Below are 23,072 nucleotides of genomic sequence, written 5' to 3' on the forward strand. Positions count from 1 at the left end.
ACTATTAAACAACTTTTGGCATTTTCTTTTTATTCATACTTCGAGCCCAAGCCCGTATGCTCGCACCTTCCTCTTTACCCCGTCCATAAGGTTCTGTACAACGTCAGGTTGTATTTTTTTTTGAACAGAAATCCATTTTCTCTTGAAGTCCGTCTCCGATTTGACAACTTTTGGGTTTTTCCGGAGGGCCTGCTTCATAATCGCCCAATATTTCTCTATTGGGCGAAGCTCCGGCGTGTTGGGCGGGTTCATTTCCTTTGGCACGAAGGTGACCCCGTTGGCTTCGTACCACTCCAACACGTCCTTTGAATAGTGGCACGAAGCGAGATCCGGCCAGAAGATGGTCGGGCCCTCGTGCTGCTTCAATAGTGGTAGTAAGCGCTTCTGTAGGCACTCCTTAAGGTAAACCTGCCCGTTTACCGTGTCGGTCATCACAAAGAGGGCGCTCCGCTTTCCACAAGAGCAGATCGCTTGCCACACCATGTACTTTTTGGCAAACTTGGATAGTTTCTGCTTGCGAATCTCCTCCGGAACGCTGAATTTGTCCTCTGCGGAGAAGAACAACAGGCCCGGCAGCTGACGAAAGTCCGCTTTGACGTAGGTTTCGTCGTCCATTACCAGGCAATGCGACTTCGTCAGCATTTCGGTGTACAGCTTCCGGGCTCGCGTCTTCCCCACCATGTTTTGCCTTTCGTCGCGGTTAGGAGCCTTCTGAACCTTGTATGTACGCAGGCCCTCCCGCTGCTTGGTCCGCTGGACGAATGAACTTGACAAATTCAGCTTATTGGCGACATCCCGGACCGAACTTCTCGGATCACGTCTAAACTGCTTAACTACGCGCTTGTGATCTTTTTCACTGATGGAGCATCCATTTTTGCCGTTCTTCACCTTCCGGTCGATGGTTAGGTTCTCGAAGTATCGTTTTAGTACTCTGCTGACCGTGGATTGGACGATTCCCAGCATCTTACCGATGTCCCGATGTGACAACTTCGGATTCTCGAAATGAGTGCGCAGGATTAATTCACGACGCTCTTTTTCGTTCGACGACATTTTTCCAAATTTACGAAAAATTGACAGTGAAGCATGGCCAACGTGATCTATACACTCTTATCTGATTATAAAACCAAAGCTGAAGATATAATTCCTAAAAATTAAATTTCTACAGCGTTTTTACCGTGATGCAATTTGATGTGACACACCCTTTACTACCAACAACATAAACATTCGTATTCACTATGCTTTAGTAGGGAAAATATAAACAGGGAAATTTATTTACTGTAAAGCTGGCTGATGACGCAGACTTTTGCGTCTTTTCGCCTTAGATTGAGCATGAGAAAGCAGTACTATAGTACCATATCGTTTTTTTGAAAAATCTGTAAATCTGTATTAAACCCAAAAAAATCTGTAATCTGTATCCACAGTTTCTTGGTTTCAAAAAGTCTGAAAAATCTTTATAAATACAGATTATTCTGTAGATATGGTAACCCTGTTCACGAGTTCAATTCTCCCGACATTCTTCCGAAAATAGAAGTAAAAGTGACGAACCAGCCTAAATATGTTGAAAGTCATTATAATAAAAAAAAAGATTACATCGCCATTATCCACAGCACGAGCTTCTGAGAAATGTCCGTTAGGTCCGGTAGTTAGTACTCATAACCTATGAGCCTTATCAAACATAAACATTTTGAATATTATCTATGACTTTGGTCAAATCGCGTGTTGAAACCATTGTAAATATACAAAAATCTATCTTTCTTACCAATTACTGATTTGATATCAAATAGAAATTTATTAAAAAAATCATGGCTGAATCTCGCTTTTAGAGCTCCCGCACACTGCAGATTTTTTATTGGTCGATAGTTTGGTTGGGTTGGGTTGCTGGTGCGCACATCGAGTCAACCAAACAGTTGGGTTGGTCAAGAGTGCACACTAGTCAACTGTCGGCCAACTATTCTCGAACGACTGTGTATTTAAATTGTGTTTGACAAAGGAGAAGGAAACAGAGAAAGAAATTCAAGAATAAATCCCGAGAGCATTGGGTGCATCCCATTCTCAGTTATTCGCACGGCACGTATGCCGGATGCCAAAATTAAGAGCGAATTGAACTATCGGCCGATAAACAATCGTCATGCGTGCGTATGTCAAAGCTAGCCAGTACTGATTAAGCAGACGGCTGATAGTTGGCCGACAGTTTGAATGTAATCGGGAAGCTAATTAAACCTTTTTATCGCCCGATACTGAGTCGGTGTAGTGTGCGCATATCGCTCTGTACTAATGAAGTCGGCCGATCAATCTATCGGCCAACAGAACGCTGCAGTTTGTGGGAGCTCTTAAGTGCATAGAAATATAAACTTCATCACTTTTGTGGTTCTGGGCTCTAATGTAGGTGTCACATGAGCAAATGCAGTTTTACGTGGATTCGTCAATTGATGAATTGACGCAAAACTACATCAGTTATGCAATACCTACATTTCAGCTCAAGATTCGGTCGTTATTATTCATTTTAGTTCCATTCAAATTTGTTTAAACCACTGAATGTCGTCAGTAAATGTTCAGAATGATTGATTTTTGTATATTTGTAAAGATTTTAACATGCGATTGGATCAAAATCATAGACACTCTTCGCAAATTTGGAGGTTATGAATATTAACTTCCGCATATATTTCAGATGCTCATATTGTAGATAATGGCGATGATATGGATATTATAGTTGGATATCATTGATTATGTAGGAGATTCCGTTCGGCCGATACGAGAAGGATCTGCAGTATTTGAAGCGCAAGACTAGTTACCAATCGTTTACCTAGTAAAAAAAATGTAAATTACAACACCTATACCAAGCCTTCCTTTGTAACATACTTATCATAATGAAGAACGATTTCCTAACCTTCTTAATGTAAAAAAAATATTTGGGGGCTGTTCACATACCACGTGAATAACTTTAGGGGGACAGGGGGCTCCTGTGGCCGAGTGGTTAGCGTTACACATTATCGTGCCGGGGGTTCGGGTCCGACTCCCGTTTTGGTCGCGTGAAATTTTCGTCGAAGGAATATTCTCCGACTTGCACTGTGATCACGCGTATTCTAGAGCTTGCCACTCAGAATGCATTCAAGGCGTGTTATTTGGCATTTTATTTTATTTTATTATTCTGAGCGCTAGAATTATATTATTTTAACTTTTTTCTTCCATTAAAACAAATAAAAAATACGGATTACACAAATTACAACATTTATTTCAATTCCGGTTCGGTAAGAAAGATAAATGAACATAGCTCGAGTCACGAAAATGTTTGCTCCTTTTAGAAGAGAAACATTTGACAGCATGGAGGAAAAGGGGCAAGGATTTTGTTTTTCAAGCAACATCCACTTAGGCTAGGCTAACTAACACAACCGGCATGACCAGCACGAGAAACTGTGGTTCAGCCACAGCGTCGCGCGAGTCGTGTCTCACGATGGCTCCACCATCTCGCGTCATCTGGCCAATTTGCGCCGTTCTATCTGTTTTCATTAGCCACAAAAACAGGCGCTATATCGCGCCAAGTTACTCGCGCTATATGCGTCTCAATTTGCGCCTTGCCTTAAAAATGAATTTAATGGGCTCTGCAAAACCTAGGTTGATAGCAAGGCGGTATAATAAGGTGGAACGTTATGTCAGAACTGCTGTTCAGCCATTACTTGAGTTAGAATTGACGGCGACCAAACGAACGGCTAGAGTTTTCCGAGAAAGAGGATAACAAATGGCATGCAATGATGAGTGCATACCGCTATGTGTTTGCTGCGCATAAACGTTGGTTTTGTTTACGCTGTTGGCATCATTGTTGTGTTTCGGTGACTGCTGCAAGTTGTTGTTAATGGGATCCGGAGTTTATAAAGATAAAAAACAGAAAATTATCAAAGCAAAGAAAAACACGTTGTTTATTGAGTTAAGTTTTGTACAGTTTTTGTTGAAAAAGAATTTTGACATAAGCGCTAATCCGCTCGATCGTGGATAGGCAGGGTAGCATTGAGGTGTATACACTGATAGAAATTATAACCACTTTACCCCTGCTCAATTTCTGGTCGGTGTAAGATTGAGCTTCTCCCGTAAACGATGAAACTGCCCAGATGTTAAAGCCTTTGTCATTATATCTGCTGCTTGCAATTCCGTAGGCACGTACTTAACACAAATGCGCCCCTGCTGAACTAGATCTCTAACAAATTGTAGCTTCACATCGACATGTTTTAATCGTCCACGATCTTTTGGTTCTACCACCACCCTGATGTTAGATTGATTATCCTCAAAATATTGTACTGGACTCGTTAACTGGTATCCAACTTCTTCCAGCAATCGTACCAACCAGACACCCTCACAAACTGCCGAGCAGAGAGCGACTAGTTCCGCTTCGGTGGATGATAACGACACCGTTTGTTGTTTCCTCGTCAGCCAAGTTGTTGTACATCCGAATATCTTGAAAACATAACCTGTCACTGAGCGCCTGTCGACCACGTCATTCGCCCAATCTGCGTCGCAAAAAGCCATAATGATGTCTGCCTTATCGTCACCGATGTATACCAATCCAACGTCCAAGGACCCCTTGATATATCGTAGCACTCGCTTAAGGTATCTCCAATGTTCCTCAGTTGGACAGGTCTGGAACTGACTGTAGTAGTTGACCGAGGCAAACAGATCCGGACGAGTCGTTAGGGTCACGTACATCAGACACCCTACCAGTTCTCTGTAAGGTTTTGTTGTTCGCTCTGATTCTTTTCCTTTGTCCAAACGTAGACGGTACTCCATTGGAACGGAACTAGCTTTACAATCCACCATATCGAAACGCTGAAGAAGATCTTCTAAGTAACGACGTTGGCTTATTCGCAGAACTCGCTTCTGCAGGTCTCTTTCGATTTTCATCCCGAGGAAACTAGTCACTTCCCCAGAATCCGACATTTCGAATTCCTTCGAAAGACAATCTTTGACGGCTCGGATCTCGTTCAAATCATGACCATTCACCAATATATCATCCACGTACAGGATCAGGAACACCTTCCTTTTGTCTTCGCCACGAACATACAAACATTGGTCACTACCGCTTCTCTTGAATCTTAGTCCGATAATGAAATTGTGGAATCGATCGTTCCACGCTTTTGAGGCTTGTTTGAGGCCATACAAAGACTTATTCAGGCGACAAACTAACTCCGGATTGTCTTCATATCCTAACGGCTACGTCATAAATATCTCCTCACTCAAATCCCCATTTAGAAACGCAGTGCGGACATCCATCTGGTGCACATACATTTGCTCCTGATTCGCGACAGCCAGCATTGCTCGTAATGTATCCATTCTAGCCACAGGTGAGTAGGTTTCATTATAATCAAATCCAAAGCGTTGACTAAACCCTCTCGCAACGAGGCGTGCCTTATATCGATCTGGCATCCCATCATCTCCAGGCTTAACACGAAACACCCATTTACATGATATCGGTACTCGACCTTTCGGAAGCTTCGCGAGTGTCCATGTTTTGCTCCGCAACAGTGAATCGATTTCATCTTGAATGGCCACTTGCCACTTTGGCCAATCAGGTCTTTTCCTCATCTCGTCAATACTGTCCGGTAAATTTCCAACATAGTCCATTGCACCCAGAGCAAACCCAGCAAACGTCATGTCATAATCTTTGTGCCAGTCTGGAGGCTGCCTCTTCCGTTGCGAATTCGTTCCAGCGTTGCTCTCATTGGCCCTAGCCTCACCATACTGCTCATCAACAAATCCATTTTCACAACTGTCGAATCCGTCTGAATCCGAACCGTTACCCGCATCTTCTTCTTCGATGACTTCATCCTGCAAAATATCTTCATTCTTTGGAACGTCTTCTAATTCAGTATATCTGTTAACGTACACGATTGATGATTGCTTTCCAGTCGTAGTAGTCAGTGAGTTTTCGTCAATGATGACATCCCGAACAATCCTGATTTTCCCTTCCAGTGGATTCCAAACTCGGTAGCCGTTCACACCATATCCCACGAAGATTCCTTTCCAGATTTTCTTATCGAGTTTCTTCCTTCCTTCTTTAGGTATGTGACAATACGCTGGTGATCCAAAAACTCGAATCTTCGATACATTTGGTTTACGGTTGTTCCACATTTCAAATGGTGTCACCAGAAGACCAAGAGCGCAAGCAGGGCTTCTATTGGCCAAATACGCGGCCGTTTGAATGGCTTCGCCCCAGAACTCTCGTCCGATTTTGGAGTCAAAAAGCATCGAAAGAGCCTTCTCCACCAGAGTCCGATTCATCCGTTCGCTTACTCCATTCTGCTCGGGGGTGTAGGGAACGGTAAACTCCATTCTGATACCTTTCTCTTTACAGAACATGCGCATTTCCTTGCTGGTATATTCCCCGCCGTTATCGGAACAAAGACGAAAAATATTGACGCAGAATTTCGCAGTAGCTTGCGCCACGTAATCTCTGAAACAACTGGCAACTTCATCCCTGGAGCGAATCAAGTAGACCACAGTAAACCTTGTCCAATCGTCGATGAAAGTGGCGAAATATTTATCGCCATTCCAGCCGGTTGGAGTTATCGGCCCGCACACATCTGAATGCACGAGTTCCAGTACATGAGTTGATCGTCGCTCCTCCCGCAACGTGAAAGGTTTACGTGTCTGTTTAGCCGCCACACAAGGTTCGCATATCGCCATAGACTTCCCACTGCTATCAACCTTGATTCCAGAAACCATGTCGGAGCTTATCAAATTCGACAGATTTTTCTCGCCAAGGTGACCGTACCGTCGGTGCCACAGCTCTGTCATTTTGTTTATCTGACCTGAGAAAAAGGAAGCACTACCTTTTCCTTTTGACGTGTAAAAATTTAATTCGTAGAGCTTGTCTCTTCTCTGACCTGTTGCTACAGCCACTGAGCCACGCAGAATTTCCACTTTCCCATTTGCGAACACGATTTTCATTCCGGTCGACTCAATCTTACTGAGCGAAAACAGGTTTCGCCGTTACACTTTCGCCACTTTTAGCTATGGCGATTTCCATGGGCTTCGCTAGCGGGTACAGCTTCTCGAACAATCGTTCATCGTTACAGATATGCTCAGTGGCTCCTGAATCAATATACCACCGAATCCGACTTCCTTCGCTGGGTGCTATCTGACCATCTGTTAAGAAAATAACACCACCTCTTTGTTCCTCCGCAACGTGTGCCGAAGGCTTCCGAGACGCTTCCGACTGATCTTTCTTTCGCTCCGGGCAATCCGCCAGCATATGACCCTCCTTTTGACACCCGAAACATCTGAAAACTCTTTTTTGTTTCGGCTTGTCTCGACCAGAGCTACCTCCGTAGAAAACAGCCGATTCATTATTAGTGTTGCTAGATGATGACGCCGTGCTTCTCTCTATTTCCTCGTCGAGGAGCCGGCATTTCACAAAATCCATGGTTATCTGTTCTTCTGGTTGTGATTCTATCGACGTGACGACAGCATCATATTCGGGTCCAAGCGAGAGGAGCAAACGGCAAACCACGTCGATGTCGTCGATTTTTCCTCCCGCGTTTCGAAACGTGCGCATCAAACGGTCGTACCTGACGAAGTGCTCCTGCAGAGTGCCACTCGTGTGCCTAAGTTCATGTAACTGACGGTTCAAGTGCATCCTCTTGGCCACACTCTTTCGTTCAAAAATAGCCACTAGGCCATCCCACATCTGCTTGGGAGTGGATTTTCCTTGAATATGCTCCAGTTGGTCGTCGTGGATCCTGGAAACGATCATATACTTGCATCGCTTTTCCTCCTTCTGCCGTTTTACCAACGCATTTTGTTTTTGCTGCTTCGCTTCCGCCGAATCGTTGTTCTGCACCTTCAGGCGGAATCGTTGTTCAGCACCGCAATCTCAGTTTCGATGCAGTCCACCAACTCGTGTTCTTCCAACAATGTCAGCATCCTAAATTTCCATGCGGGGAAATTGGTGCCATCGAACATTGACACGCGAAGGCATTCGTCTTTTTCGTTGCTGCCCATTCTCTGCTAATTTCGCGATTCCGACCGTAACTTTACTTTCGTACCGATACGCGACCAGGACACGTTCCTGGGCCCATAACCTAATGGGATCCGGAGTTTATAAAGATAAAAAACAGAAAATTATCAAAGCAAAGAAAAACACGTTGTTTATTGAGTTAAGTTTTGTACAGTTTTTGTTGAAAAAGAATTTTGACATAAGCGCTACACCGCTCGATCGTGGATAGGCAGGGTAGCATTGAGGTGTATACACTGATAGAAATTATAACCACTTTAGTTGTCTGCATTGCTGTTTTACGGAACGTGAGGGTTGTTGCTGTTGCTGCTGGGATTGGCAATTCAGCGATTGTGGGTGCTTTGCTAGTGGGTATATGAAAGGGTCACTACCGGCGGGCTTGTGCCGTACTGCTCTAAGTTCCATTCGCTTTGGTGGAATTAGTCGTTGGCGACCCATTAGGATTGAGTGATAGCGATACGCTGTGGATATCCATGCATATCGTTTCCCGGCGACTGCTGCTTTAGCTGGAGACTCACCTGATCGTGCGGGTTGTGAGACACAACAGCTAGTTCGATTGAAACCGGCCCAGCGTATGTATATGTTGGTGTGGACCGCTATGTAGCATAAAAATTAGACCTGCTTTGTTTATAAACAAAAATAGTCGCTGTCATTTTTTATCCCCTCTCGCATCTTCCATGCCTTATCATCATACTGTCGAAAACGAACCACCTGTCAATTCCAGCTCCTTGGTTGACAGCATGTACCAATCAAGGCGCTTATATCAATGTATAACAGGTGAAGCAACATCATCACTTCAATAAGAAGGGGATTACGGTTTGTGGAGCGGGGGTTGTTTGTTTTGTTATTGCTAGGATACGCCATTTTTGCATTTTCACATGCGAGAGTAGTGGTTATGAGAATGAAATTCTACAAAATCATACTTTCTTTTTCACATAAATTCGCGAAACCCGAACATAGTAGGCATCGTTCAAATGAGCGTCGTAGCAGTTTGTAGAGAGCCGCCGGCAGCGTTCTGATGCTATTTGTAAACAATACCGACAGCATTTCCAATATGGCTGAAACTGCATTTCATATGATTGTTTCACCTGGTACATATAGAGGCGCCTTGCTACCAATGAAATCGTTATATTTCATAATTATTTCTCTCAGTGTATCAGTATTTTTATGACTAGTACTTCCCTCTTGCAGAAACAAGAATAAAGCGTGTTTGTTTTGACGTTTACCAATATGTAAACAACATATAGCCACGGTATGCACGAGCCGGTTTCTGCGTTTGATTTGTCGCGAAAAATCCGTTTTTTAATTGTTCCAATATCCTGAATGAAATGTTCTTGCTAGCAGAATTAAAGGATACAGTGAGAATTGCCCCGGAATTATTCAACATTAAATTGCCGGAGGCAATTAAGGATGAGGTCAATAGAAAACTGGCCAATAAAGTGAGTATTACCGCATGTTTTTTTGGTCATATCGATATTTACTTTTTTGAATTTATTGTAGGTGCTTCTGAACGTAGGTTTGTGCATTGCCCTGAAAGATATTGTGAAGCTAGGAGATTCAATTATCTTACCTGGAGATGGTGCGTCTCACACGGAAGTTATCTTCCGCTACATCGTTTTTCGACCAATGATTGGTGACATCATAACAGGCAAGATTAGAAGCTGTAGCCATGAAGGCGTGCACGTTACGTTGGGATTTTTCGATGATATACTCATTCCTCCCTCGGCTTTACAACATCCGTCCCGGTTTGAAGAAGCTGAACAGGCTTGGGTGTGGGAATATCCGCTGGAAGATGGTAAAAAACACGATCTTTATATGGACATTGGAGAAAACATAAAATTTCGTGTATCCGGGGAGTTATTCGAAGAAAGTTCACCAATTGGACCACCAGATCAAGAAATGCCAAGTACAAGCACAGTGTCGAAAGACACGAGTAAAACACCGTATCGAATTACGGCTGCTATCAACGAGTCTGGTTTAGGATTGATTTCCTGGTGGGTTACCCAGACACAGGAGGAAGATTGTGAGGACGAACAGGAAGAGGAAGATGAAATGGCGGAGGAAGACGAATAAAACACTGGTGTTTTTCACGTCGGCTTTTTCATCTCGTAAATTTATTTCTTTATCATGTTATAGTTATTGTAATATAGTGCTATTTATTACATTTCTTGGAAACATACGTTTTTTACTAGTTTAACTTTTTTGTTTTCTTTTATCATAAAACGCATTTATTAGCAAAACATGTGAGAATTATCACCCGATCCCGACTTCTCTATTAAACATCTCTTAAAAGGTCCGTCGAATGGTGAAATGAATGATGGCACCTAATGAGCGTGATTGCAATGAGTGTGAGATCTGAATTGATTCCAATGGTATTCCTACTAGCAGTGGTAAATCATCTAAGGAGCTCGAAAAATCAGTCAGACTTGGGCGGTCTTCCATTCTTCCAACATCACTTCAGCTTTGAAGTGTGTTTTTATATATATATCAGTATCATGTATTATTGAATATAGTGTGTGTTACTTTTCGCTAACGCTAATAGGGTCGTATTTTTTCTGTTAAGGAAATCATTAAGGACTTTTTAGGTGTTCATCCTATGACAGGATCCTACAATACATTCAACAACTGGCTTTCTTGCTTACAGTTAAAATATTTACAACATATTCATTTGCCACCGATGCTAGTGAATCCGACACTTTACAATAGTCAATTTAGCATAACAAGTTTATTCCATACATTTTGGATACATACGACTGTTCGTTTGAGTTTGTTTCAATGCCTCAATACTTTTTTTGCGCGCAATAAACTATTAAGGATTAAAAAATAAAAAAAACATTCGCTGAGTTTAAGCGGTACAACGGGTTCTATTTGAATTGCACACTTGCTTACCCAATTAACATGGGGTAAAGCCATTAAATTCATTCTTGTTTACACGTTTTACACAGCCATTGTCGCAATCATACTTTTTGCGGTTTGTCGCGGTTACTCAGATGATTGCAAATGAAATAAAATCGATTCTTTTGTATTTTTTCTAATGGCCATGCGTTTTTAGTTTTGTTATGTCTACAAAAGAGCCGATCAATATCGAAGTTTGCAGGTTACATACTGGGGTTTACTTTGGGAGGCTCGTCATTTCATGTACTGATAGGTTAAAGTTCTCTGAATATCGGAAACAAGATTTTTAAATTTGCAACCAAAGCACTGCATTGGTGGTTCGAGGACATCAAAGGGGAGATCATGAAGCAGAGAAAGTTTTTGCGTGCGGCAAAACGACTAACGGACGAAGACCCGATGAAGGTAGCTGCCATGGACAGGTGTCGAGGGCAAAACATTAGGGTACAGCGGTGATCTTCAATTGGACAATATAACCCTCAGCGATCCAGCAGATACTCCCGCGTTTGCTCGGGTAATATTTCGCAGGATTGTCTTCCATCGCCGAACATGCCCGATTTCATCCGTCGACAGGAAGCGGTAACATTCTTCTTCTTCTTCTTCAATGGCACTAACGTTCCTGGAGTAACTTCGCCGTCTCAACGTAGTATTACTTGCGTCATTTTTTATTAGTACTTAGTTGAGATTTCTATGCCAAATAACACGCCTTGAATGCATTCTGAGTGGCAAGCTCTAGAATACGCGTGATCACAGTGCAAGTCGGAGGAAATTTCTTTGACGAAAAATTCCCCCGACCAGAACGGGAATCGAACCCGAACACCCGGCATGTTAGTTATGACGCTAACCACTCGGCCACGGGAGCACACCAACATTACGGTTAGCAAATTGGATAGTCTCGGTGAGACGTTCCAATAATCCTCTCAGCCGGAACTTCGTCATCGAGGAGTTTTCCGTCGCTTTACGTTTCGCCAAAGTTGAGTCAATTGGCCCTGAAGGAATCGGCTATAAGATGTTGAAACAGATGTCCCTGCTCGGAGAGTCCGTCCTTTCTCAACATCTTTAGCTACTTGTAAAATATACACGAATTCCCCGAAGGCTGGAGACACAGCCTACTAACCTAGTAACCCATACCTAAGATTGGCCAAAGCAGCAATAAAGTATAAAGCTACCGTCCAACTTCCTTGACCTTCCTTGATCTCCCACTCATCATTGAGAGAACATTGAGTTGGTTAGTGCTGAAAACTCTGGCAGATTGGGTTGTGGACGGTAAACTACTTCACTTCATAGTAGCCCTATTAATAGTTTACTAGCTGAAATAGGTGAACCACCATTTGAGGTGTGTACATAGGATGGTTCATGCATTAGTTAGGTGGGAAGAGTGAACAGCCAACCTAAAGAAAAAATATCAAACCCGAACAGGTGAGACACCGCCTTGTCCAGTGCGGTTAAGTCGTTGCTCTTCTAGAGCTTGGGATGCCGTCCCTCCTAGTATTACTTGGAGGATAAAACGGTACGATAGGACTGGGGATAACCCTCAGAAAGTGCAAGCGGTGGTGAACGAGACCCTACATACTGACTTTGCTGACAAACGCATTGTCTATAGAGATGTGTCCGCCACCGATGATACCTCAGCTATTGGGATACTCGATGGTAATGCTAAGATTAGCATTAGAGTTCCGAATGAGTTCAGCATCTTTTCGTGCGAAGCTATCGCCATTATGTTGGCATTAGGAAGCTTCAGTGATGCTTATAGCGTCGTAGTTTGTTCTGATTCGGCTAGTGCCCTTAAAGCTGTAAAAGATGGAGAAATTAAACACCCCATAATTCAAGAAATTGAAGAAGCAGCTGAGAGGTATTAATGCGACCCTATGTTGGATTTCGGGTCACACCGGGTTCCTAGGGAACGATGAACCCGATCGGCTTGTTGACGATGGGTGGTGAGGCTCCACTACCAGGACGGGTATATTTGATAAGGACCTCATTAGAAGGGCGAACAATTCCATTCTCCTCACTTGGGAGGCTGAATGGAATCGGGAAATGGACTTGCAGTTTCGTAGAATGAAAGCATCAACCGGCAAATGAAAGGACATAACCAACACGTATGAACAGCGAATTCTCTCACGTCTTAGAATCGGACATACCCGCCCGCCTAACAGTGGGGCACATTCTAACGGAATGCATACGAACTGCGGACCTTCAAAAGAGGTACGGCTTAACCAGTGGCCTAGATGTCGTTTTGTAAAACGATACACGGAAAAAAAACATTCAGGATTTCATAAAAGAGGCTAACCTGAGCTAACAGGAGTACCACGAGGTTCTGTTCTTGCGGTTACCCCATTTACCTGTTTCAGATCCTGCCTAGGAGAGTCTTCATGTTCATCTACGCGGACGACATTCTTCTGATGGCAGTGGATGATATCCACAGGAATCCACGAATCAGGAAACAGGCAGCTACCAATGCCATCGGCCTGTGGACGGCCGAGAGAGGAATTAGACTTCCAGCGCAGAAGAGTGGTCATATGGTGATATTCTGTGACAGACAACAGAGTCCCAACTCCAGCGTCCAACTATACAAAAACTACATTTTTCGCCGAAAAACGATAATGATCCTTGGAGTGTTGGTTGACCACGAACTCAGCTTTCCCCGCCATTTCAAGGAAGTTAAGAAGAGCCACTCGGTTGAATCTGTTGAAAACTATTTCCAACCCACACCGGAGCAACAACAGAAAGATTCGGCTTCGGGTGACGAAAGCTATGATCAGCAGACGTGTTTGGCTGGATGCAAGCTCCCAAAAACTCTGGCACCGATCAATAACAAGGCACTGCGGATTATCTCCGGCTCCCTGCCATCAAGATCAGCTGCCTCTGTCTGCACTGGAATTGAAGAGAACCTCCTTTCGAACTAATCATTGACTCAACGATCGTATCCAGGACTGCCAGCTTCTTATCGAGAACCATCTGTAGGTGAAGACCCACGTGACTGCCATTAGCAACACAATCCTGCAGTGGGTGGAGCATTTCAATCTCCACCCGGTGGCAAAACAATCCTGGTTTTGGCGAATGACTGGAGGCTCCCAACTGTTCTTATCGAGGAGTAACTTCCGAGTCGGAGCGCGCTTGACCGATCTGCTAGAATACCAGACTAACAATTCCCCATCAGTGTGAAGTTTTTATGATGGTTTTATTCGGCTCAATGCTTATTAATGCCTGAACTAATTGTCATCAAATCCCTTATTCAAGCCTTGTTCAAGCAAATTAGGAGAAATTATAAAGCTATAGTCAATATTGTTGGTCAAATGCAGTTCAAAGTCAATTAGAACACGTTTATCCAACTTCAAGGTGTGGTTGAAACGCCTATTCGATATTCTGATTTGATTAGCTCTACTTAGACTGCGATATCAAAAAGGAAGATCTTTGTCCGACCTTGACAGACGCTTGTAAGGGGGCTTTCACAGTTTCTAGATTAAACTCAGTTTCTGATGAACTGGCAACAAATGCTCATTTTGGTAGTCCGTTATGTGCCCCATTTTGCCCCATAAACCGTATTCTTCAGATTTGACCACGTACGATTTTTTTGTTTGTTTCCAAATTGAAAAAGTCACTCGCCGGGCAGAAATTTGAGTCGAATGAGGAGGTCATCGCCGCCACGGAGGCCTTCTTTGCAGACCTCGAGAAAACGTATTTTTCAGATGGATTAAAGAAGTTGGAACATCGCTGGGTCAAGTGTATCGTGCTAAAAGAAGACTATGTTGAGAAATAAATCGCTACTTTTCCAAAATTTTTGTTTTTTTTGTTGGCTAAGTACTTATCGGACTGCCCTCGTATATTACAAAATAGAGTAATATAAGGCCCTATTATATAAATCGAATCGTGGAGTCGATACAATCATTATCGCTATCACACCGAGCGAAATTTCGTTTTTTTGTAAATCTAGCTAATCTCTAACTTCATGTGTTGCAAATTGCGTATATCTAGGCGTTTCGCGAACGTTTACGAAGGAAAATATTAGAGACGCAAACCAAAACAAAATAATTCTCTGAAGATATGCAACAAGCAAACCAAATAAGTCGAAACATTATGACAATTGCATCATTCGGTCGACGCTATCGACTTGCTCGGTATCTATACACGTTTTTTATAATAGGACCCATTTAAATAACAAATGGTAACAATTCTCATGTCAAACAAGGAAACGACACCAAATACACCGCGAATTTTGTACGTTGTAGTGTTTCCTCAGTAGGATCTAGGATGGAAATTCAGTGATCATGATTCGATTCACGATTAATCGTAAACTGCACAGATCGCGATTTATCGATCTCGATTACGTTCCTCAACTCGCAGCAGGAATTTTCTCCACGAGAATGAGTATATCCAAGGTGTACGATTAGCGATCATCGCTCTCTCGTCCGGGTGTTCAATTTTTCTCTCCGAATGCGTTTTCTTCGATCAAAATGAAGAAAAACTGCGCTACAGCAGATGTTTATTTGCAAATAGAGTGAAGATTCTATTAAAGCGAAACGATTTTAATGTTCAATTTACCACATGGCATTTCTCATATGGTTGCCGACCGCAAATCAAAAAGGAAAGTTCATGTTCTCGAATCTAGTTTCTGAAAAATTATTGCGAGTGAAATAATTGTGCACGAGAAAAGTGCATAGAATACCTATTTATTTTGAAAATTGTTTCACGGAAAATATTGCAGTGCCATTGTGAATCAGTTCAGCATAACGAAGCCCCAAAAGTAAAACTTTCAAACACATAATGTAACAGCACATCGAAATGGAATCTTTCCGACATAGCTTCACGTTACTTCTTTTGTCAACTTATACCTAATCACTTGTATTCTTGTTGGGTTTAGCCTTTATTTGCTTGCTTCAGGTAAGGTTACTTGCTTATTATTCCCACTATCGTTCCATCGACTTAGTTGATTATTGAACAGCTAATCGCACCGTATCTTCACAGATGAATTACAACTAAACAACTGTTTGTCTCCGAACAACTGAAACATTGACCAATTAATTATTCAATCAATAAACAACGTGGCAAATGTTCTCTTAGATAGTCGAAAAGCTCTTGTGATGCCCCGGGACAGTTTGTAAGTTCTAGTTCCTGTAGATGGCGCAACTGTATCAGGCTTGAGAGGCCCGAGGAGGTCAGTAGGGGACAGCCAGCGAGCGAGAGTACTTGGAGGTTGCGCATCGAACACAAATGTTGCAGGCCAAAATCACGAATCTGGGTGCACCAGCGCAGAAACAGCGCCGACAGCGACAGCATCGTTGAGATGTAACCGACTCCAATGTCGGTAATGTGAACGCAGCTGAAAAATGAAAAAGAGAATTATCAAAAATGTTTTTATATGTTTATTTTAGGTCACAATTTTTACTTCTAACATGATTGTGATGATCAAAGGAATATTTTGGGATTAAGGATAACTTCTTAAACGTTATTTGTTCGACAAAAAACAGCTTTACATGGTGCACAGGGTACCTGCTTATCCAGCGTTTTCAGCATTTTTTTAATACTCGCACTGAAACAACGACAAACAATGTTAGTACCTACCGATCGAGGGTCAGTTCTTCTAGCTGGTTTAAATCACAGGCAATATACTCGAGGGCCGCGTCCGTTATCCGCGGGCACCAGGATAGATCGAGGGCACGAAGCTTCTGTAGGTTCTCTGCGATTAGCTCAACGCCATCGTCCGTCACTTTACTGCAACCGGATAGCGATAATACTGTTAAATGTGGCAGCGAGTGCACTAGAAGAGAAAAGGAGAGAAGATTTATATCAATATTGGTCTTCAAGAAAAAACCAGAAAATAATATTATTCGAAAAATAATTCAAACAACAGCTGATAGTATTCTTTAAAAGAGATATTCAATGTATTACTCCTCAATATACATATATAGGGTAAAGGCGGTTGAATTGAACAGGGATAGTAAAATGAACCGGTGCTCAAGTTCCGATAATTCTACTGAAAACCAATTGATACATCCCATATATTTATGCTAGTAGCTGACTTGACCAAGAGATTGCTAAGATGGCTGCCTTTCTGTAGCCAGCATAGACACGCATGAGCATAGAAATCATAACCTGAAATTAAAAATGGAGTGCTCCGCGCGATCCTGAGCAGTGATTTTAATTCCAGATCGCCAAGAAAGCTTCCGGATGGGTATCCAAACATCGCTTTCCAAAGAAAACTATCCAACGGAATCATATATTAACATATAGGACTCCAAACAGTAAACAATACGTGAGCCCCCTTACCGCGAGCCCTGCTTTATGCTGCCTACGCTCAATTTGCATTGGTTGGGATAGGGTTGCCAGTGCCCCGGACTTGACAGTGAGGAGCTACTGAGCCGGCGAACTCGCTTGACAATCGGTTGACTCGCCTTGTCTGTTCAAACAGTGTGAGTTGCTGGCATGTAACTAGATACAACAGCACCAAGGCGCTTATATCAATGTATAACAGGTGAAGCAGGATCATCACTTCAATAAGAAGGGGATTACGGTTTGTGGAGCGGGGGTTGTTTGTTTTGTTATTGTCAGGATACGCTATTTTTGCATTTTTACATGCGAGAGTAGTGGAATGAGAATGAAATTCTACAAAATCACCCCTTCTTTTTCATAAAACTTGGGAAAGCGGAACATAGTAGGCATCGTTCGAATAAGCGTCGTAGCAGTTTGTAGACAGCCGCATGCAGCGATCTGATGCCATTTGTAAACAATACCGACAGCAATTCCAATATGGCTGAAAGTGCATTTCATATGATTGTTTCACCTGGTATATATAGAGGCGCCTTGAACAGCACGGGTTTACCAGGGATGCCAGATGATTTTTCAAATGTCCCTCAAATAGTCAGAAACAGCAATCAGGTCCGCAATCAAATGATTGATTCGAAATCGACTTCTCTATTGGCAGTTTTCGTCTCAGGTTTTCAGTTGCATATATAATTACACTATTTTATCGCGAAATACACGCTGACCGTGTATAAAAATACTTTGTGCTGAATTTCTTGGAACTGAAGGTACTATCCGAAAAACAGAAAGGCAAAAGGATTGAATCGAATATGTTTCTTTTTCTTAGAACAATACTTTTTTTTGTTGTGAGTTGTGAGTGAATTTTGAATGAAAATTGTGCCTGATAATGATTCTATATTACAGATTCTCAAGAAAACTATCTCAAAAAAAGCGTGAAAAACAAAGTAACAACGATTTCGTTTAGAAACTAATTGTTTTTTCCAATAATTTTCAAGTCTGTTATATCTTCGCATATTTTTAAATATCTTCAAAATGAAGACATTTTTTTACATTTGGCATTCCTGATTCGAACGCTAAATTCTGTTCTTGACGTTTTGAGAGATGCGAGTGCGAGCCGGATCACACATGACACTAACTGGCATGATGTGTTCACACGGTGTGAGTAGCTGCACTGCAGTAACTGACTAGATCGACTCGTATGCTTACTCGCACCGTATGAACCCGGTTTTAGACATCCTGTTATGCATGAAACTGTCAAACGTAGAAAAAAATAAATAAAACAGAAATTTCTCTCACGGTAGCCATTCAGATGTAATTTTGCGCGCATCGCATTTGAGGAATTTCCCGTGAAATTTGAGTTATTCGGCCGGTTATCTTCGACAAATTATCAGTTTGGACCACGGATAACGATTTAGAATGTTATGTTTTCGGGAGCTGATATACCTTATCACATGTTGCCCTTCAATGTGTTCCTTTTGTGGCTTTAACCCTGGGAAAATATGCCACCCCAATATGTGAAGCGCCATGTGTTTCTTACTACGTATTTGTACGTATGAGAAAATTCTAATTACTACTCTAGGTGAATAGGCTCAGATTATTTCTACCTAGATATACCTACTTTCTCAATAATGATTCAAAATATATATGGACATAATATGGACATGAAACAACGTATAATTCTAACCCATTTAACATGATATGTAGAGGTGTTCATTTTACCACCACCAGATGATCATTTTAACCGCAAATTAAAAAAAAAGTTTAATTTTACAACTATTGTTCTTTTAAAGGTATATGTACTATTTTTATTTTTTTTATTGATTGATATCTTAAAGAACAATTAGTTAAGCTATAATATTCTTTGAACAACGGAGATTGTAGCGGTATGTGGACGTGGTAAATGGGCATATTTCTTAGAGTATTCATTTTAACCGCATTTCATTTACAGTATATTTCTACAACCTTCTTGATGTGTTCCAATACGTTGTATTTAATACATGTGATTGCGACATTCTTGGTATCTAGAGTCCATCTCAAAATTGAGGGAACAAATGCTACTTGACGATACTTTCCATTTATATGGTATAAAATATTTGGAATACATTGATACATTTGATACATATTTATTACTCATACATTTAACTAGCTGATGTGCAATACCATTTCGAGAATTTTTTTCTGCTAATTGTTTATTCTTAAAAATTAAAAATCTCTATTCAAGGCATCGCAAAACACCTTTAATTTCTCCGAACAAATTAGTCTTGTAAGTAAGTTTTTTTGCGAGTTAGCGTACTTTTTTTCATCAGTAATTGGTGTCAACACTTAACCATTGCTTGGCCAGTGTTGGTTTTTGTTTTTTCTAGTGATGTTTGAAGTTTTTTTTTATCGAAATGGTAAGTTGAAGGAAAGAAATAAATATTTTTACACGTACAATGATAATAAGTATGAATTGTCGTGGTAAGACATTGCAGGAAAAAGCAGCACACTCTACAGTAAAGAAAATCATAAACGAGTGGAAATACGAAGGAACCATGGAGAATCTCCCGGTAGAGAACGCAAACGGTTCCAATCTTCTGATAATGAACGGGTAATTGTTCGAACTGTCCGGAGAGCAGCATACAGGAACAATCGGAGAGGTAGTGTTGGCCGTGAAAAGCATGAATTCTCAAAGGTGAATGAAAAATGAAAAAACGACTACAGTTTGCTGAGGCATATGTAAACAGACATAAGGAGTTCTGGAACAAGGTCTTTTATACGGGAATTATGATCGGGGCTTCAGATTCATCATCTGGTTATCACAATAAAACACGGCGGCGGTAGTCAGATGATGCATGGTAAATTGGCGGCTTCTGGAACTGGAACCATGGTGTTTATCGTTTCGGCGATGGACAAGATGGCTTAATTGATCTTCGTGAAACGTAACCTGCAGTCTCCCGTTCATAAATTCGGTCTCCCTCGTGATTACTGCTTTCTACAGAATAATGACCCGAAGCAAACTGACTTCGTGGTGCTGGAATGCCTGCTCTATTATGTCCCTATCAACTCAAAACACCTCCGAAATCACCGAACTTGAACACTATTGAGTATATATGGTGGGAAATCAAGAACCATCAGGCACTTTCGTCTACAGTGCTTGCAGGAATCACTGGTCGCCAGAGGGGGGCCATATCTAATACCTAGGATTGATTTTTGTTATCTGTTAACATTTCTGAACTGATTTCAATTTTCTTTTTAAGAAAAATCTGAACTATACACTCAATTTTGCAACTTCTTAATTGGAGATTTTTTGTTTGTATTTTAAGCATGAAGTTGAAATGTGACCATTCTTATTTTTTTTTATCACTACATGGTCGGGGTTCTGATAAAACGAACCAAGCGCCAAAAACATCATTTTGAGATATTTCAATTTGAAGTTTTTGCTCCCACTAATAGAATGCGTCGGATCAAATCTATCATTTTACCGCTCACGTGCTACAAACAGGATATCGAACATAATACTACTTTTCATGCCGTAAGCACACATCGTCGTTAGTTTTTGATTCAGAACCATTAGAAATATGAAAAAACAAAATTATGTTTCTGCTTGACACGCAAAACTTCATTCTCTTTGCAGCCAGAGAGAACCAAGTACATGCTAGTTATAAACATAATATCATTACACAACACATTAGTATTTTGCTACGGCTCTTGACTTAGTTCATGAATGGTATATATTTTGACTCACTTTTGCTGTTTTTTACAAACAAATCTCTTAATGAATGAAAACAAATTGATTAAGGAATGCATTACACTTGGTTCGTTGTGGTTGAACACAATTTTGAAAAAATGCAGATCAGCGCTTTTAAACTTCATGGAAGCCCTTGGGCTGTCTTACTTACCAGATTTCGACGACATCTGATTCCAGGAGCTTTCCGAAACAGAAAAATCTGTTAAAGATTCTGATCTGCCTTCTTGGAGAAAACGATCACTATCGTCCGATACCATATTGTGGGTTCAGGGTTCGCTTTGGTTGAATGCAATTTCGTTTTACAGTCTGCTACACAGAATTTTGCGTTTGGAGCTGTTGTCAATTGTCCGAATGACATGGTCAGTTTACAGTCGATAGATTATTATATTCTGCATCCAATGGTGTAAGTAACTCAATTTAGATTTTTTGACGTAGGACTACGTCTAACCGGAAGATATAGGGGGTGAAATGAAAATCTAGGCACTGAACAAGTAGGAAAAAATGCAAGATTTGGAACGCTTATAACTCGAGCATTTCTCAATAGATCGCAAAGGTTTTTGCATCAATTGATAGGAAATATATCTACGCATCTATCATAATGAATAACATTTCAGTTTTCTTGAGATAAATAATTAAATAATTGTGAAATATCAAGCATTGTCCAAATGCACTATGTGCCCATTTTTGATTGGTCCATTTTGTGCTCCTCAAATCGTACCGACCAAAACGGGCAACCAGAGCAGCAGCGAAATAGAATGAAGCACGATTGGAAAGGAAAAAGAAAAAAATGAACGAAACATTGGTCGCAGTCTCACACATGCGTAATTCTCGAGCCAGCCAGTCAGCTTAAAAATCCCCGCTCCGCTGCCGTAACGATCATTCTCATTCAAACCATACACCACAGCGGTTCGCATCACAACACATCAACAAACCAACCCAAGCAGCCATGGTTGGATATGGCAAAGGAGGAAAAGTGAAGGGAAAGGCAAAATCCCGCTCGAACCGTGTTAGTCTGGAGTTCCCCGCAAGGGTAGCTAGGCCGAGCGCGTTAGTACCAGTGCATCAGTCCACCTAGCCGGCGTTATATAGTTTCGGCCACCGAAGTGGAAAAGCTGCTCGCGACGATAAGAAAACCCACATTCAGAACAGACCACATTCGGTTCGGTGAACATCAAGACAACAACAGGCAGTTGCAGTGAGTGGCGAGTGGCAAACGTGGCAAAATCGCAAAACGACAGCGGGTAGCATGAGAAAAAAGTTTGTTCTTTATACAATCTGCTTTGGTGGCAAATCCAGAACAAGGCGGCATCGAGGGCGTTCGAAATGGTTTTTTTTAAACCACGAGTACTATGTTTTTTAAATTTGATCCATTCCATAAAACAGGGCGCTTATCAGGGCCATTAAACCTTTCAAAAAAGAATTAACGAAATACAGTTTAATGCTTTCTAAAACAATATCCAAAATAATAATAAAACACAAATTGATTTTTTCATAATTTGTTTACCAGGATAGGATGAGTATGAGAATTCGGCAGTTGTGCTGAGCTTATTGATGGTTGGGGACTTCCCCGATTATTCAATTTTCACCAATTCTTAAATTGCTTCTAGATTGAAAGTACAGTAATTTATATTTAGCTCGACTTTTAGCTAATTGGATGGATCTGTAATGCGACATTTTTGTAAACATAGAGTTCGGGGTCCAAATTATGACCCCACATTGAAAGTCGAAATTGTACCTCTGTCATCGGAAATGTTCAATTACAGGTTAAAATCACCTCCAATGCGACACTGAGTGTTTCTCCGGCACGTCGCATTAAATGTAATTTACTGAACAATATGTCACAAGCTGGATGGGAAGAAATTTTCCTACTGTGAAAGCTGTGGCGAGTGGCAAACGCAATAGCTAAACAGGAAGGTTTAACCGAACAAGATGGGGATATCGAGTGATAACAAAAACACAACACCAAAGGTTCTTTTCAGAATCATCAACATGTTCATAAAGAGTAAACAGTAAACTAATCCATTTTTCAGGTAGATAGGTAGGTATTCACGTAGGAGAAGAAAATAAAACAATATATTCGAAATATATATTTAGCAAAAGCTGTCCCCTTTGTATAGTCCTACGTCACTCCGGTTATGTCCCCGACATTACCCACCCGTCTTTTTTAGCTTGGTTAGTTTTGGCACAACC

General features: G+C 41.5%; 2 protein-coding genes across 8 annotated transcripts in view; one reads left to right on the forward strand and one right to left on the reverse strand.

Annotated features, from left to right (window-relative positions):
- The first annotated feature begins 9,233 nt into the window (after positions 1-9,233).
- Positions 9,234-10,182, forward strand: LOC129770139 (DNA-directed RNA polymerase III subunit RPC8). The gene is made up of 2 exons (XM_055772789.1): positions 9,234-9,441; positions 9,503-10,182. Exons 1-2 carry the CDS (start codon positions 9,331-9,333, stop codon positions 10,073-10,075), a joined length of 684 nt encoding a protein of 227 aa, XP_055628764.1. The 5' UTR covers positions 9,234-9,330; the 3' UTR covers positions 10,076-10,182.
- A 5,347-nt stretch (positions 10,183-15,529) lies between these two features.
- Positions 15,530-23,072, reverse strand: part of LOC129770135 (F-box/LRR-repeat protein 16) — a 91,617-nt gene continuing 84,074 nt past the window's right edge. For all 7 annotated transcript variants that reach the window (XM_055772784.1, XM_055772782.1, XM_055772779.1 and 4 more), the window contains 2 exons: positions 16,457-16,652; positions 15,530-16,214 (listed from right to left, as the gene is read on the reverse strand). In XM_055772784.1, coding sequence (XP_055628759.1) covers positions 15,917-16,214; positions 16,457-16,652 — 494 coding nt within the window. In that variant the 3' untranslated portion in view covers positions 15,530-15,916. The remainder of the gene's footprint in view (positions 16,215-16,456; positions 16,653-23,072) is intronic.

This window comes from Toxorhynchites rutilus, chromosome 2 (genome assembly GCF_029784135.1).
Source record: "Toxorhynchites rutilus septentrionalis strain SRP chromosome 2, ASM2978413v1, whole genome shotgun sequence".
Classification (NCBI taxonomy): Eukaryota; Metazoa; Arthropoda; class Insecta; order Diptera; family Culicidae; genus Toxorhynchites; species Toxorhynchites rutilus.

Bases quoted from the DNA above. Each gene is read 5' to 3' on its own strand.
- LOC129770139 (XM_055772789.1), top strand. From the start codon at position 9,331: ATGTTCTTGCTAGCAGAATTAAAGGATACAGTGAGAATTGCCCCGGAA. The intron at 9,442-9,502 runs GTGAGTATTACC...AATTTATTGTAG, and splicing joins ATAGAAAACTGGCCAATAAA to GTGCTTCTGAACGTAGGTTT.